The 17053-nt window shown below is 35.7% G+C and overlaps 2 protein-coding genes across 2 annotated transcripts; one reads left to right on the plus strand and one right to left on the minus strand.

Moving 5' to 3' along the window:
* Nucleotides 1-1117: 1117 nt before the first annotated feature.
* LOC107657831 (transcription elongation factor B polypeptide 1-like) lies at nucleotides 1118-2953 on the minus strand. Its single transcript, XM_016446096.1, has 4 exons — nucleotides 2877-2953; nucleotides 2398-2425; nucleotides 2057-2200; nucleotides 1118-1535 (listed from the first exon to the last, which is right to left on the minus strand). Exons 2-4 carry the CDS (start codon nucleotides 2399-2401, stop codon nucleotides 1345-1347), a joined length of 339 nt encoding a protein of 112 aa, XP_016301582.1. The 5' UTR covers nucleotides 2402-2425; nucleotides 2877-2953; the 3' UTR covers nucleotides 1118-1344.
* Nucleotides 2954-5368: 2415 nt separating this feature from the next.
* On the plus strand, nucleotides 5369-15749 carry LOC107657832 (DDB1- and CUL4-associated factor 11-like). Its single transcript, XM_016446097.1, has 15 exons — nucleotides 5369-5639; nucleotides 6864-7050; nucleotides 7183-7310; nucleotides 7432-7550; nucleotides 7749-7813; nucleotides 7971-8071; nucleotides 8777-8923; nucleotides 9015-9069; nucleotides 9820-9888; nucleotides 10154-10211; nucleotides 10689-10874; nucleotides 12150-12303; nucleotides 12422-12574; nucleotides 12676-12782; nucleotides 15576-15749. Exons 2-15 carry the CDS (start codon nucleotides 6875-6877, stop codon nucleotides 15681-15683), a joined length of 1626 nt encoding a protein of 541 aa, XP_016301583.1. The 5' UTR covers nucleotides 5369-5639; nucleotides 6864-6874; the 3' UTR covers nucleotides 15684-15749.
* The last annotated feature ends 1304 nt before the right edge of the window (nucleotides 15750-17053 follow it).

Genomic DNA, 17053 nt, shown 5'->3' on the forward strand with positions numbered 1-17053 from the left:
TTTGTTGGAACGACTTTCAAGGTTTTTTTCTGGTGAAGTATTTATGTATGTATGTAATGTATTTATTTATTACAATTAATAATTATTTTTAATAAATATAAATGTCTATCAATTCATTATTCCGTCACAGAAAACAGAAAATCACATTTGGAATGACTTTCAAAATAAAGTTTTGTTTTGTTTTTTTAGTTAAGTATTGTTTTAAATGATTAGTATTATTATTATTACTACTACTACTACTACTATTATTATTAATCATTATAATAACTAACACATATATATTCTTTATATATATATATATATATATATATATATATATATGTCTATTAATTCATTATTCTTTCAAAGAAAGAAAGGCACAAGTTTGGAACGTTTTTTATTATTTTGGGGTTTTAATTATTAATTACTATTAATACTAGTTATAATTATATCTATTATATCTATTCTTTTTTAATAAATATCTATTGTATTATTCTATTACAGATGAAAGAAAGTCACATGGGTTTATAACAACTTTCAAGATACAGAAATTTTATTATTTTTATTTTTGGGTGAACAATCTTCCTTCTTAATTAATTGTTAACTATTATTAATAATAGTTATAATAATCAATAGATATCTATACTTTTTAAATAAATATCTATTATTAAAAATATTATTGTTGTTTTATTTTTGTGTCAGGAATCCTTTTAAATTATGAATTAATAATTATGTATTATCATTATTAATAGTTACAATAATTTTATCTAGTCTTTTAAATTAATTCCGTCACAGAAGAAAGTAAGTGGGACAGCTTTCAACATGCAGATTTTTTTGGGTGACATATCTTTTTAGCACTATCCCTTTTATGGTACAATCATACCATAATTTACTGTAATTTAGCACACACTACCGTAAGATTTCGTTTCTGTTTTTCACTGTTTTGAAAATACATAGAGCTTTCCTTCATTTTGTGTTCACTTGTGCCTTGCAAGAAATGTAAGCCATTTAGTTTATTCTTCGTGCTGTATTAATTATTAAACCAGTCAAAAACAAAGACATAGAGGTATGACAATGATATATTTGGTTCATCCATTTTTATTCCTAATGCGAATGGCACTAGGACAATTGCAAAAGATTTTCAAATACAAAATGATTGTAAGACATTTAAAACACTGCACACACAACAAATTATCTAGCCATTTGAAATTACAACATACCAAAAAAACAAAAACAAACAAACCCTCAATGGCCCAAAAAATACAAAACATTCATAAATACACACTCATAAATCATAAGAACATATATGATGGCAAACAAATGGAAAGTAAGTCGGTCACAGTATAACACATTCTCCATTCTTATCTAACAGTCTAGAAAGTTCGCAGCCATAAGCAGTTCCAGGGCAATCTCAGGAGCAATGGGGAATTCTGGGATTTCTGTTGAGCTGTTGGTGTAGCGCACTTTATAGGTAAAATACATGCAAACTTTGGAGAGAACATGAGACGGTATCTCCCGGAAGTTCACCTCGTTGGTTTCATTTTCAGCAAACTGACCTAGAAGAAAACATGCAACTGTTAGTTAGAGCTTCCTCCTACTGTTCAGATATTGCTCAAATGGGTAACACTTTACTTGAAGGGGTGTGCATAAGACTGACATGGCACCTTCATAATAGGCAGGAGGTTTTATGCATGTTTATGACAACTGTCATTAAGTGTCATTCGCTCAGTTATGTAATTTTTAATGCAAATATGACATTATTTGACCTAACCCTACCCCTACCCCTAACCATAGCCCATAACAAAGACATCTCAAACAATGTCACCTTTGCATTAAAAATTACATAACTGAGCGAATGACACTTAATGACAGTTGTCATAAACATGCATAAAAAACCTTCATATTCATGACATGTGTCATGTCATGATTATGAAGGTGTCATGTCAGTCTTATGCACACCCCTTCAAGTAAAGTGTAACCCTCAAATGTTTTTGAAAACACATGAGTGATGGAAGAATTCCACATTAAATAAATGCCGTTTCATAACAGCTAGACTTTGACCATGTTTCATACTCACCAGGTCCACTCAGCATAGCCTTGATGGTGCCAGAGGTTAAAGCATGCTCTCTCTTCACAATAAACTCATGGCCATCTGAAGAGATCAGTTTTACATTCATGGCATCTGGGCCTTCACAACCACCATAAGTCCGCTCTTCAACATCTGCCGGAAAATGTTATAAGGACACTTAAGGGAAAAAGCATCATGCAATGGAAGCTAAACAGACACGTGCCTACGAGTAAATTTATCAGGAATAAGGATGAATAACGAATTTACGAGGTTCATTAAAGGCATATGCAAAAAGCACGCCGAGACGTTACAATTTCCTATTTGCAAATAAATAAAAGTTCAATACAAACCCATTGTTTCACAGGCGCTGTATTACTCCTGCAAACAACACAACAAAACATCAGGCTTATGATAGTGTATTGCATAGGGAAAAAAGATGAATTACTGTAAGTCAGCATATGAGAAGCAGAGACAAATAGGAAGAAATCTTAGAAATAAAACAAAACTGTGAGATTATAATAATGACAGACTGACTCGAGTCGAGAGGCTAACAGGTAAACAGTTAACAAACAAAAAAGATATCAGAAAGGCTCGTTTTTGTGTTTATTATCTTTTGCTGTCCTTGGTATTTTTATATTTGTTCTCTTATTTTTCTTAAACCGTCTTATAAAAGCAGATTGTTACCATCACAACAGTAAATGACAGATTTTCTACACAATTTTGAAAGCGATAAATCACATTATTTTATACTTTCTTATCTAAGTAGATCTATAAATCTCATAAATCTAATCTATATTGTGGCTAATAAATGTACAACGGTCACACTCACCACGAATTAAAATAGCAAAACAAGTTTCTTGAAAACACAGACGCTGGATACAACTGAGTACTTCCGGTTCAAAAATGCGGCTTATAATTACAAGTCCCCGCTCTAAAATTCAACCAACACTAACATCTAAATTAATTATTTCATTTTTTACATTACACATCAAGAATACACTCAAAAAGGTCCACACACATACTGCTTAGTTATTTAATTATTTAGTTACTATGTATGTATGTATGTATGTACCTTGAGGAGCTCGGTAACGGAAAACTAACTCAAAAATCAAAAACACAAAGTATTAAATATTCCTAAACTTTTATACACAAACAACACTATCCAAATAAAAACAGATATTTTTACATTATAGATTGTTGTTGATTATATGTACATCTAGTATAACAAAACTGTCCAGCAGATGGTGCAAATTGTACCTGTACGAGAATGAGAAACTAACGTCAATGATTTCCATAAATAATATTATCTATATAAATAATCAATTTAGATACGGTTTCTCCTATCGTACTAACATTACTATTGCCTTACTTGGTTACAGAATTCCGAGCACTCTTTCAAACTCTTACATCTTTGACTACACTGCACAATCAAGCTCTTATTTCCAACATCTTTACACTTTGTTGGTTATAATGAAATACTATTGAGTGAGAATAGGTGAAGAAGTATGAATAGTTGCAAGCAAAAAAAAAAAACTTTTTTTTTTACACTAGGGATAATGATAGGTAGAGTTATGTAGATTCTCAGATTTGCACGGCCACCTTGAATTTAAGTTTTTCCAGCATGGACTGCAGACTATTTCCCTCTGTTTCTGGTTGTCATCAATATTAGGGCCAAAAGACTAGATGCCAAACCAGGTTACTGTCATCTTATTTATGTATTTATTTATTTACTTACTTATCATCTTATTTAGGCAATGTATTTATTTATTTACTTACTTGTTTCTTTGTTTCAGAATCAGAATCAGAATCAGAATGAGCTTTATTGCCAGGTATGTTTACACATACGAGGAATTTGTTTTCGTGACAGAAGCTTCCACAGTGTAACAGAATGACAGTGACAGAACAAAAAACACAGATAATAAAAAATAAGAAATAGAACAAGTGTGGGACATGTGATGTGCTGTCTGTATTTTGGCAGTTCACGGGAGAGAACTGCCAGTTTTTTGGCAGTTTTTTGCACTGTGGATAGGGTTACACAGGGCTGTGCACTCAATGGTTATTTCTTTTTCTTGCCCCATCATCCATAGGACAAAAAGACAGATGCCACACCATGGCCTGTTCAAAGCAATTGTGAAAAAACTTTTTGCAGTATTTGTTCTTCCCCACGACTGCTCAGAGGGTTCAGATGGTGCAACAGAGCTGCTCTCCTTTTCTTTAGGTTTGCTGTTCATTTTGCAGAACTCTCTGGGCTGCAGAACCTCCCCAAAGATTGAAATGGCATCATATATAGCAAACCTGTCATTGGGCCTTGCTAGGACCTTAATATATTTATGTGTTGGACCCATGTGATGCGCATTGGTTTGCCCATGAGTTCCAAAATATTCAGAGCCTCTAGGGCATTTTCTGCATGCTGCCGTGTTCAAAAATCACAAAACCATACCCACGAGACCGGTTGGTTATTGTGTTTCTGCACACTCGCACAGAACAGATTGGTCCAAATGGGTGGAATTCTTTATGCAACAATTGTTCGGTCACATCTGGGTGCAAATCACTGACCAGCAATGCCCCCTGGGTATTTGGTTCATCGTTATCCTCCCCTGAAGACCAATTGCCATTTCATTTCAGTCCATTTGGATTGTACAAAACACAACTGCTGTGTAGAACTCACAAGTCACAACTGTATCTGAGAAGGGACTTAAGTCTCAGCCAGATGAACTGACTCAGCTTTGTTCCTTTTACAGGCTCCGAACAGGCTAAACTTCCAATGATGTCACAACAGTGACGGCATAAGCGGTCATCCAGAGTTTCATTTCTCAACAGCAAAATTCAGTTAGTGTTAGTAGTGATGGAAAAGTCCGTCATCAGCTGTTTCAGGGTCGTGCTGTTTTTTTTAGCATCTGTAATTTTGTCATTATTGACACATTTTACCGCTGGGTGAGTTATGACCTCTTGCTTGTGTTCTCTGTTGTTTTCTCTGAATAATTTAAAATTTTTCTTTTTTATTTCTTTTGGAATTTGTTTATGTTTGCTTATATAAACATATATAGATAAATTACAGCGGACTATTTTTAATGTTTTACATTTAGGAAAACTAAACATACAGTAACTACACATAACAACTGTCATGTAGCTTTTAGTGTAGTGTGTCTAATTTCTCTAAACGAGAACTTTGCTAGCTCATTTTTTGAGTCACTTCCAATGCTGAATAAAAGTTTATCGTTAAAAAAAATATTTTGATATTTTGGGAACTCATGACAATGAAAAAAATCTGTAGTTTCTGCTTATTAGGAGTGTACTGTTAAAGGTTTGTGGCTGGAAAATAAATATTTTCAATATTTGTGTTTGCTCTGGGAGAGCGTCAGTGTGTCACGTGACCCGAGGAAGGCGAGTCTCGAGACCGTAAACAACATGGCGTGTCACGAACCTAGAGAGTCTTAAAACCTACTCAGGGAAACAGAAGCGTTTAGCATACTGAACTCACACGTTTACAAGCTTCAATTTTGATAACACTGCTTGGTAGTTATTTACCGAGGTCTGCAGGAAGAAACCAACGGAGCAGAAGAGCTGTCAAAGCGCTGTTACCATTTATCTGGTGGGTCTCTTTTGTAGGTCGCTTACTGTGTGCTAGCTTGAGCGCTAAATTATAAACAAAGGGCTGTTTTGGATGTATATTTAACGTAACAAGTAGGCTTTTATGTATTTTTAAACTCTTAGTTTGTAAATATGAAACCATTATATGAAGTGTTCGTCCCATGTCATTTGCACTTTTCAGTTCTAGCCTGTCATTTTAGCATGCACGCCTGTCAGTCACATCACAGCCTTTTGTCAGCTGCATGTCAACATTCATTTAAATCATCTGTTTAATGTCATAATTTTTCAAGACAAGCAAATATTGGGATGTTAATAACACTGACATCCCACACAATTAATGCACTACATCGGTGTTCATTTTGTCGTAATACATATTTATGCATTGTGTCATGTCCATCACAAATTTATAGTCAGAGAAGTATATTTCTTATTAATTGTGTGTATGTCCTATTATTTACAGTATTACTAAAAATGGTGTCAAATGTCTTTAAGATAATCCTAGAATTGTTTGTCTTGCTTTTTAAAATAATAATATTGCTAACAATAATTTTCTCTGCTTAGTATTTCTCAAACATGTTAAAATGCATAAAAAACCATAATAAAGTTTTTAGTGAAATTGTTTAAATCTTTTTTTTTTTTTTCAATAATTTAACATACATAGTACCATTCAAACATTTGGAGTCAGTAAGAATAATACAAAAAATAATAATTCATGTTTTTATTCAGCAGTGCATTAAATTGATCAAACAGTGACAATAAAGACATTTATAATGTTACAAATGATTTCTATTTCAAATCAATTCTGCTCTTTTAACTTTCTAGTCAGCAAAGAATCCTGAAAACTGAAAATACACAAAATATTAGGCAGCACAACTGTTTTCAATATTGATAATAATAATAAGAAATGTCAAAACACAATCAGCATATTTCTGAAAGATCATGTGACACTGAAAACTGGAGTAATGGCTGCTGAATATTCAGCTTTGCCAACACAGGTATTTCGCTTATTATTTGGGTGTATGTCATAGTTTCGACATACAGTGGGTACGGAAAGTATTCAGACCCCCTTAAATTTTTCACTCTTTGTTATATTGCAGCCATTTGCAAAAGATGGTGTTCAATGTCTTTAAATAAATTTGAGCATATTTATAATATTTCTTGCTTTTTTATAATTACATGAATGTGATTGATTGCATTGCTTATTTCTGAATAAATTATTTGGCAGACAATCAGTCTATGGGCTCTCAGTCCAGTTCTGGGATGTCCGGTCGGGGCTCTGGCAACAACCCAGACCAGTCCGAACCAGAACCCAACCAGAATTCCAATCAGACGGGTCACACACAGGCCGAGAGGCAGTCAGGATCTGAAGAGAACGTTGACTTAGCACAAGTTCTGGCGTACCTACTGCGGAGGTAATTATATACATAACCTACATAACATTTATTTGGCGATCCCTTTGCCTGGGCTGCATGTTCTGGAACTCTGCCACTTGCTCTTTTGTCGTATGGGTATTGCAAATTGTTCTTCCTTTTTCTCTACTATAGGGGCCAGGTCCGCCTGGTCCATGGAAGTGGAGCGACGGGCCTACAGCTCGTGCAGTCATATTCAGACTCAGATGAGGACAGCGATGGGGCCTGGGATGGGCGGCTAGGACATCGATATGACCCTCCAGGTGGGAATTATGGACCGTATGGCATAATTTTCATTCTATAAAAGTGAGCAATGGTGCTATAAATACCACTGAATTAAACACTTCTGTGGTCATTTACTATGCCTTATTTATTCTCGCTCAGTGGATGCCCAACCAGACACACAGGAAGTTGACCGCAGTGAGATCCACACACAGATCCTGCTTGCCACTGCATCCTCAGACTTAAAGGGCAGACACAGTTTCACACAAATGCTGGCAGAGGTAAGGTGGATCTATGGATATATATCTTAATGTACAGGGCATTTATAGTAACAACACAATGTGTCTGATTGAGCAGTTCATCCAGCTGTTTTACTAGTTTGTAGCTCTTCAGATTTGTAATTAAGAAATCAGGAACTCTTTATACAGCCAAATAGAGTGGAGTTCAGAAATGAACTAACTGTGTATTTCTTTCTGAAGCGGGAACAGGGACGGTGTCGTGGGTCAAGTTTCTCTCATGGAGAGTGCAGCCGAATCCGTTCACAGTAAGTGCAACATTAATGCTGTGCTACAACAACAAATGCTGAATACTCACAGATACAGAGGCACATACATCAGTACAATTTAAAATAGTGGTTTTTTTTTCTAAAACTGATCATTCTTTGCATGCGTATATAATAATTAATATATATTTCCTCATAGTTTTCTGCCTAATCATGTGGTATACAAGGACACTTACCAGCAGAAAGTATTTTGTGGAGTCTACAGTGATGAGGGAAACATGTTCCTGTCTGCATGCCAAGGTGAAACTAATTCAAGACTTTGTCATTAGTATTTCTTTTCTATTTTTAGTAGTTTCCAAATGTCAGTCATGTTCTCAGACATGTTCAAATGCATAACAAAATTCTACAAAAGTCCTGTAGTGTAATTGTTTCAATCTTTTTTTGGCTTTAATTTAAGTACATATAAACTACCGTTCAAAAGTTTGGGGTCAGCAAGGTTTTTTTTGTAAGAAATGCAAGAATGCATTAGACTGACGAAGTGACACTAAAAGCATTTATAATGTTACAAAAATTTCGATTTCAGATAAATGCTGTTCTTTTGAACGTTATATTCAACAAATAATCCTGAAAAAATGCTCATGGTTTTTACAAAACTGAACAAAAACAATAATAATAAGAAATGTTGAACACCAAATCAGAATATTAGAATGATTTCAAGGATCATGTGACACTAAAGACTGGAGTAATGGCTGCTATACAATCAGCTTTGCCATCACAAAAATAAATTGCAATTAAAAAATATTAAAATAGAAAATGGTAATTTTAAATAGTAATAATATTTCACAATATTACTATTTTTACTGTATTTTGATCAAATAAAAACAGCCTACGTGAGCATAAGAGACTTATTTCAAAAACAAACACACAAAAATCTTTGAACCAAACATTTGAATTGTGTAGCGCAAACAGTATCTTATACTCTTCTTTTTCTGTCTGTTTTTATAGATCAGAATATCAGGTTATATGACACTAGTAGGGGCCGTTTTACTCTAAAGAAGACAGTGAAGGCCAGAGACGTGGGCTGGAGCATTCTGGATGTGTGTTTCACCCCTGATGCACGTTGTGTGCTGTACTCCAGTTGGTCTGACTACAGTAAGATAGGGCAAAGTCACTTAAACTGCTTTTTTGGCACCACTGTCATTTATTCCAGTAATGCATATCTGTCTGTGCTCCCTCTCTTTAGTCCATGTGTGCAGTGTAGATGGGGACAATGAAACACACACCGCTCTGGACCTCAAGTTAGTGTTTCCTCATAGTACATTTTAGCATTAAAACTCAGGTAATCACCTGTATGCTTCCTCTTCATGTGGATGACAGACATTAGGACAGATTTCCATAACCATTCATCACTACAGCCATCACGTGACCGTGTGCTAACCAAAACTCAACACGCTGGCAAAGTGAAATGTGAAGGAAGTTTGTTTTCAAAGTAATGACCAATTGTGGTTGTTTTTGTTTATTTTAGGGGACAATTCTCCATTATTTATGAGTTCAATTCTTTTTTTTTCCCTTTCGACACTCATTACTGTAGCAAAGACATCATATATAAATAACAGATATTTGATTATGCTCATAATATGTAAGAACAATAACCCTCCTATATTGAAATTATAGTATATATATTGTAATTAAAGTGCCATAACACCAGATATGCTAATAATGCCAATAGCTGACTTTGCCAGTGTGTCTTTCTGCCTCTCACATCACATTCACATGACCATGTTGACATCTTCTCTGCATTGCATAACATTTAGTGACCATCCTGTGATAATAAACTGTAATATTATGCTTTTAGAGGTTTGGTCTTGCTCTGTTCATCCCCAAGGGCTGTGTGAATGGAAATTAGTTTATATGTTTAAAAATGTATATTTTATTTATGTTTCATTATAGCCTCCGAGGTATATTTAATGTAACAACCATATTAGAAATGACTGTAGTTGTTAGTGTTCATTGTTGCTGATGCTGACAGGTGTCTTTTCTTCTTTCAGTCCTGATGAAAGGAGGTTCTGTGTTTTCTCTCTAGCAGCATCCACAGATGGAAAAGAAATTTTAGGCGGGTTAGTAATATACTATGGTCTAAGAATACTAACCCCAGAAAACAATCCTGTGGTAACTCAATATTAGTTTTTATATCTGGATACTTTTTCAAACATGTTGAAACTTGTTTTGCTTTTCTGATTTCCACTATTGGAGTGTTATTTTATTTTATTTTAATTAATTAATTAATTAATTTATTTATTAGCAGAATAACCACCTACCATACATAGAAAACTAAAGTGTTCCTTTATTCTTAATGAGATGCTTTTTGTCTCTATCAAATAGTGCAAATGATGGCTGCCTGTATGTGTTTGATCGTGAACAAAACAAGAGAACACTAAAGGTATGATTCACACATTAGTAAAGTAATAGAAGGGCTTACTTTTGCACTTTTAATCCAGGGACAAAAACTCCTAGAAAAAATATTTATTTAGAGGCTATTGGGATAAGAAAAAGTCACAAATACCCCATCATCAGTAACCCAAAAACGTTTTGTCAGTTTTCATCTGCTGCACTTCTAAATACAATAAATTTCTTTTTGAAAAATGTTCATAGAAAATGTTGAATTAATGGTGCAAGCTTTTTATTGGATTAATATCAGTTAACTCTACTGTCAATCTGTCATACTTCTCAGCCATCCTGTGACTTTAAGCCTTGCGTAATCTTTATAACTCCCCGGTCTCAGTGCATCAAAGGTCTGTCGTTCTGAATTTAAAGTCGTCATTGATATGCAAGCTAGATTTAATGAGAACAATATCCAGACATTACCCTCTGTAGCATGACTCAAGTGTTTTTCGTTCTTTATCTCACCATCTTTCAGATCGACGCTCATGAGGATGATGTGAATGCCGTAGCGTTTGCAGACAGTTCATCGCAGCTGCTGTTCTCAGGCAGTGATGATGCTCTGTGTAAGGTATGGGACAGACGTACCCTCAGAGAAGACAGACCACAGCCCGTGGGTCATTTGGCAGGACACAGAGATGGAATCACCTTCATACACAGCAAGGTATAATAGCACAATCCATACTGTCATATTTGATGGTATCATTGTCAAGACACTGTTTGCAATACAGTTACAACACACTGCACAAACCTTTTACATAATAATATGTGATTATAAGCCAGATGATTGTGACCATGGTACAATATACACTTCAGTTCAAAGGTTTGGAGTCAGTATAATTTTTAAATTATTTTTGAAAAAGGTTTTATGTTAACCAAGGCTGCATTTATTTGATCAGAAATACAGTAAAAACTGTGATATTGTGAAATATTATTACTATTTAAAATAACTGTTTTCTATTTATATTATCTATCTATAATATATTTTAAAATGTAATTTATTCCTGTGATGCAAAGCTGATTAAGTCTTCAGCATCACATGATCCTTCAGAAATCATTCTGATTTGGTGCTCAAGAAACATTTCTTCTTATTATCAATGCTGAAAATTGTGGAAACTGTGATACATTTTTCAGGGTTCTTTGATGAATAGAACGGTCAATAGAGCATTCATTTGTAATAAAAATCTTTAGTAACCGTGTGAAAGAAAGTCTTTACTGTCACCATTGCTAAATTTAATGCATGCTTGCTGAATATAAGTTTTTTTTTTTTTTGTTTTAATCCTCCTGACCCCAAACTTTAAACAGGAGTGTATATGTAGGACTCATTTATCAATTTATGTAAAAGAATCAAATCAAACTGACAAATAAATACAATAGCATATTTAAAACTATTGATGTTTGAAAATGTAGTTCAATGTAAAAATAAATAAATTATTCACTTTTGATATTGTATTTACAAATATACAGTATATAGACATTAAAAAATATTTAATTAATGTTTAAAAGTTAAATGTAACAAAATAATACGTTAAACACATTTATTATTGTTATTATTAATAATATAACATTATTTGCAATGGAACATTATTTGAAAAGTAATTATTTACATTTTATTAAAAAAATAAATAAATGATAGATTTCTTTATTTTATTTTGAAGTGGTACTCCTAGTCCTCCATAAAAATATACACTCAAGATAGCAGAGTAACCTTTTGTAGCTACTTATATGAAGTATTCATTGAAACTACATGCCAGAAATATGTGGATACTCCCTTTTAATTAATGGGTTTGACTATTCCAGGTGCATAAAAGCAAACCGTGGATGTCCACATACTTTTGGCCATGTATTGTATGTCACAGTAAACAAGATGAAGGTAGTTAAAAAGTTTTAAGCAGTAAAATTTGCAGGTTCAAATGCATGTATGTATGTTGTCCTATAGGGCGACGCTCGGTACTTGATCAGCAACTCCAAAGATCAGACCATTAAGTTGTGGGACGTGAGGAAGTTTTCACCTAAAGAGGGGCTCGCAGCCTCACGGCTCGCTGTCACACAACAGAACTGGGACTACCGTTGGCAGCAGGTTCCCCAGAGAGGTGCGTTAGCATGCTTGAGTAACTATAATAGACCTGCTAGACCTGCTGGTTTATGGTCAACCTTAATTTTACAATTGAACACAAACCTGTTCTGACTTGTTATTTTGTTGGCCTGCAGCACTAAAGAGACATAGGCTGACTGGTGACACCTCTGTGATGACCTACAGGGGTCACGGGGTTCTGCACACGCTCATTCGCTGCCGCTTTTCCCCTGAATTCAGCACTGGACAGAAGTTAATTTACACAGGCTGTTCAACAGGCAAAATCGTCAGTAAGTAGATAATAATTGCAAGTGTGAAATTGTCTTTGAAAGTGGCTTTTTATTCTTATCCAAATCTGCATTATTTCAACTCCTCCCATCTTTTTTTGTAGTCTACGATGTGTTGACAGGAAGCATTGTGTCCAAATTGTCCAATCATGACGCATGTGTGAGGGATGTCAGCTGGCACCCGTATCACAACAACATGGTCAGCAGCTCTGTAAGTAAAACCATTGTTTAATACTAGAGTTTATTTGGTTAATGAAAACTGATGAAAAATATCTGTTGACAAGAAGACACAACATCATTAAACAGTTAATGTATCTACAGGCGCATTGACCAAAAAGACGGGATATATACAGTGGGTACGGAAAGTATTCAGACCCCCTTAAATTTTTCACTCTTTGTTATATTGCAGCCATTTGCTAAAATCATTTAAGTTAATTTTTTTTCCTCATTAATGTACACACAGCACCCCATATTGACAGAAAAACACAGAATTGTTTGTATATATATATATATAAAAACTTATATTTACAATCTCTCTATATTTTCTTAAACAAAAAATAGGAGAAAAAATATAGGCCTCCAGCAGTTTTCATGCTTGTGGTACCCAAGAGCCACCAATCAGAGCTTTTCTCTTAGAAGGACACATTTTCTTTCCTCTGTTTACTGATAATCTGAAAACACTGGCAAACATATAAGTTGGAGTTTAGCCATCTCCATAATATATATGACATAATAGAGATATACACCGATGAGCCATTACATTATGGCCACCTATCAAATAACCTGTAGAACCTCCTTTAGCCCACAAAACAGCAGCCACATAGTGAGGCATTGATTCGACAAGGTGCCGATAGGTCTCCTGGGGTATCTGGTACCATAATGTCAATAGCAGGTCCTCCAGTTCCTGTACAATGTGGAGTGGTGCTGATGTAGCGCAAACCCGCTTTTTGGTTGGTTTCATGCAAGTTGAATTTGGAGGCCAAGGCATTAAAGGAAATTCACCATTTTGTTCCTTGAACCACTCCTTGATGATTCTGGCAGTGTGGCATGGCACATTATTCTGTTGATAATGTCCATCACTGACAAGGAACACAGTTGCCATGAATGGGTGCACTTGGTCCGTAACGATGTTCAGGTACCTGACAACTGTCAGGGATTGTGCTATTGGGATAATGGGGCCTAAAGTGTCCCAAGAAAACATCGCCCACAGCATAACACCGCTGCCAACGGCCTGTGTCCGCCCAACAGTGCATCCAGGTGCCATAGCCTCTGTTGGTAATCAGCGTTTCTGCGCTTGGCCATCAATTTTTGATTCGAGACCAGGCCACTTTCTTCCAATAATCAATGGTCCAACTCGATGATCTTGGGCCCATTTCATGCGTTGTTGGCGATGACATGCAGTTTGCATGGGGTCCCGGCTGGGTCGTCGGCTATGCAGGCCCGTACGCAGAAGGCTGCGATGAACAGTGTGCTGTGACACATTGCCCTGCTCACCACTGTTGTATCTGCTGCTGATTTGTCGCACTGTGGCCTTGCGGTCACTGTGAACAATGCATGACAGTCTCTGCTCCCCTCTGGCATCTATGAGCTGTGAACGACACACGGCTGGACGACAGTTCAACATTTGGCCATCCGTGCACCACTTTTGACACATACTCACTACTGCGCCATGTGAACAACCCACAAGGTGCGCCGTTTCTGAGATTGAAGTTCCGAGGCGCCGTGCCATCACAATTTGTCCTTTATCAAACTCCAATAAATCGGCAGCTTTTCCTATTCTGACAGCGAAAGCTCTACTGACTGAAAGTAAGTGCTCCAGTGGTATATATACTGCTCTGTGAACTGCACCTGCGGCAACATTCGGTTGCCAGGCGCGCTCATTGCTCTAGGCTGAGAGGCTTTTGAGTTTACTAGTTTTCATAATGTAGAGTATGTTCATTTACATACTCTCTACATTATGAAATCATGATTATAATTTTGAGCAAAATGGTTGTGATTATTGGTTTAATCATTATGCAGCATTACTGAAATATAAGTTTCATAAGATTTCATTGACTAAAACTAGACTAAAATTCCCAGCCTTTTAGCCAACTAAAACAGTGTAGGTTGACTAATATGATGAAAACTAAAAAGGACATTTGACACAGGACTAAGACCTAGAAATTAAAAAACATAACTTTAACATTAAGGGCCCTATTTTAATTATCTAAGCACATGGTCTAAAGCACACTGCGCAAGTGCACTTAGGGCGTGTCTGAATCCACTTTTGCTAGTTTAACGACGGGAAAAATGGTCGGCACGCCCGGCGCATAGTCTAAAAGAGTTGTCCCTATTCTCTTAATGAGTAATGGGTGTGTTTTGGGCATAACGTGCAATAAACCAATCAGAGTCTCATCTACCATTCCCTTTAAAAGCCAGTTGTGCTCGCGCCCTGGTGGATTCACTATTTACATGGCGGAATTTGCAAGAGCAAAGACTGAATGCTTCTCCAGAGAGTAACCATCTACGGGGCAGAATAATAATCTTTTAAAATGTAATCCTTTCATTTTTAATTTTTGCCATGTTTGTGTGCTGCTGCGTGTCCATGTGTGTAATAGTCTATGGTAATAAGCAGTGTACGCGCATTGTTCACCCGCCTATAGGTGCATATTACTAACATGCTCTTTAAATGACAAAAAAAATATTGCGCCATTGACTTTAGACCAGGTTTCAGTTGGTCAATGGCGCAGTCTATTTCAGTTGCCTCAAAATAGCAGCGCGTCAACACTGCGCCTTTTCAGACCAGCACGCCCATAGGTGCACAAATGGACACAAATGCATTTGCTATTTAAACAACGTGCCACAAGACGTGAAAATGATAACTGCGCCGGGCTGAAACTAACAAAAAATGCTTGCGTCGCGCCTGGCGCCGCATTGCACCGAATGTATGATAGGGCCCAATGACCATGAGACTTCTTTGAACTCATTGTCTGTCTTTTTTCCTTCTCTTGTCACGTTCGCTCAGTGGGATGGTGCCATACGTCGGTGGGAACACACGCAGAACCAGCCTCTGGACAACGACAGAGAGAGGATGAACGTGGATATGCTGGAGACGAAAACCAAACGCTATTGATGATGTCAGAGGTAGATGGTGCCATTGTAGCAGGAATGGGATGGAGGAGGAATAAAGAGAAACAGAAAAAAAAAATCAGAAAAGAGGACACATTTTGTGAAATCATATCGATGTAGTGTTAGGCAGGGTCTTCAGGTTTTTGTTTGATTTCACATTACCGGCACAAAAAGATGATACAAATATGTTTAAGCTAAAAGGATCATTGACATTTAGTTAATGGACACGGGGCGTGCTGTGATTTCTCTTTTACGCCTCTCTTTCAGCTCAGAGATTTAAGCGCAGGTTTAAGCCTAAGTGAAAGACTTTGAGTGAATTTCACCAATATAAAGAATGCATGATTTCAGACGGGCACAACACAACTGCTTTGCTTGAAAAATTACTGTATGGTAACTGTTGCTTTACCCACAAAAAGCAATACTTGCATAATGAAATATAAAAAATTATTTTACACATAATGGACATGTCTCTCAAAGTGCAAAGAATTCCAGGAATAATTCTAAATATTGTAAGATATTTTATTGCTATTAATGTTCAGGATTTGATTTTGTAGTTCAATGTAAAATAATCTTTTCTGTCAGAACTGAATGCGTGTTAAAAATGCGTGTGTGGAGACATAGTTGTGGGTTTATGGGTACGGGAGTGAGATGCTTCATGCGTATGTGTGTGAGCATGTGTGCAAATATGTTTCTGTTGACACAAAGGTTTGATTTGTGTATGATTTAAGTGCATTTCAAATTCATTGGAACACCCACAAAATTGTTTTACAAGAATAATTAAACTCATGCGCACAACTTTGTTTGGACTATAAATCGTATCAAATATTTCAGCCAGCTGTAAAGCAATACATTTTGCATTGTAAGCCAATTTGTATGTGCTACATGCATTCAAAATTATTTTTCAAACTATTTAAGACAAGGTCAGAATTTCGTTACTCCCATTGAAGGTGACAGTGTCTCATATAGTCTGGACAAGAGTGTACTGTATATTTGCTATATTGTAATGATAGTAGGTAAAGCTAAAGAGGAGAACATGGTCTTTTCTAACCTGTGAAGAAAAAAAAAATGTGGTCAACATATGCATTACTATTCAAAATTTTGGGCTCAGTAAGATCTTTTTTTAAGGAAATTAATACTTCTATTCAGCAATTAAAATTACATTACATTTATCAAAAATGACAGTAAAGACATTTATAATGTTATAAAGATTTTTTTTCTTATTATGATGATAAGAAATGTTTCTCCAAATCAGCATATTAGAATGATGTCTGAAGGATCATGTATTCAGCTTTACCATCACATAAATAAATTACATTTCAAATATATTAAAATAGAAAACAGCCAATTTAGTTTATATATATATATATATATATA

Source organism: Sinocyclocheilus anshuiensis, unplaced genomic scaffold, assembly GCF_001515605.1.
Source record: "Sinocyclocheilus anshuiensis isolate Anshui unplaced genomic scaffold, SAMN03320099.WGS_v1.1 scaffold7, whole genome shotgun sequence".
NCBI lineage: Eukaryota > Metazoa > Chordata > Actinopteri > Cypriniformes > Cyprinidae > Sinocyclocheilus > Sinocyclocheilus anshuiensis.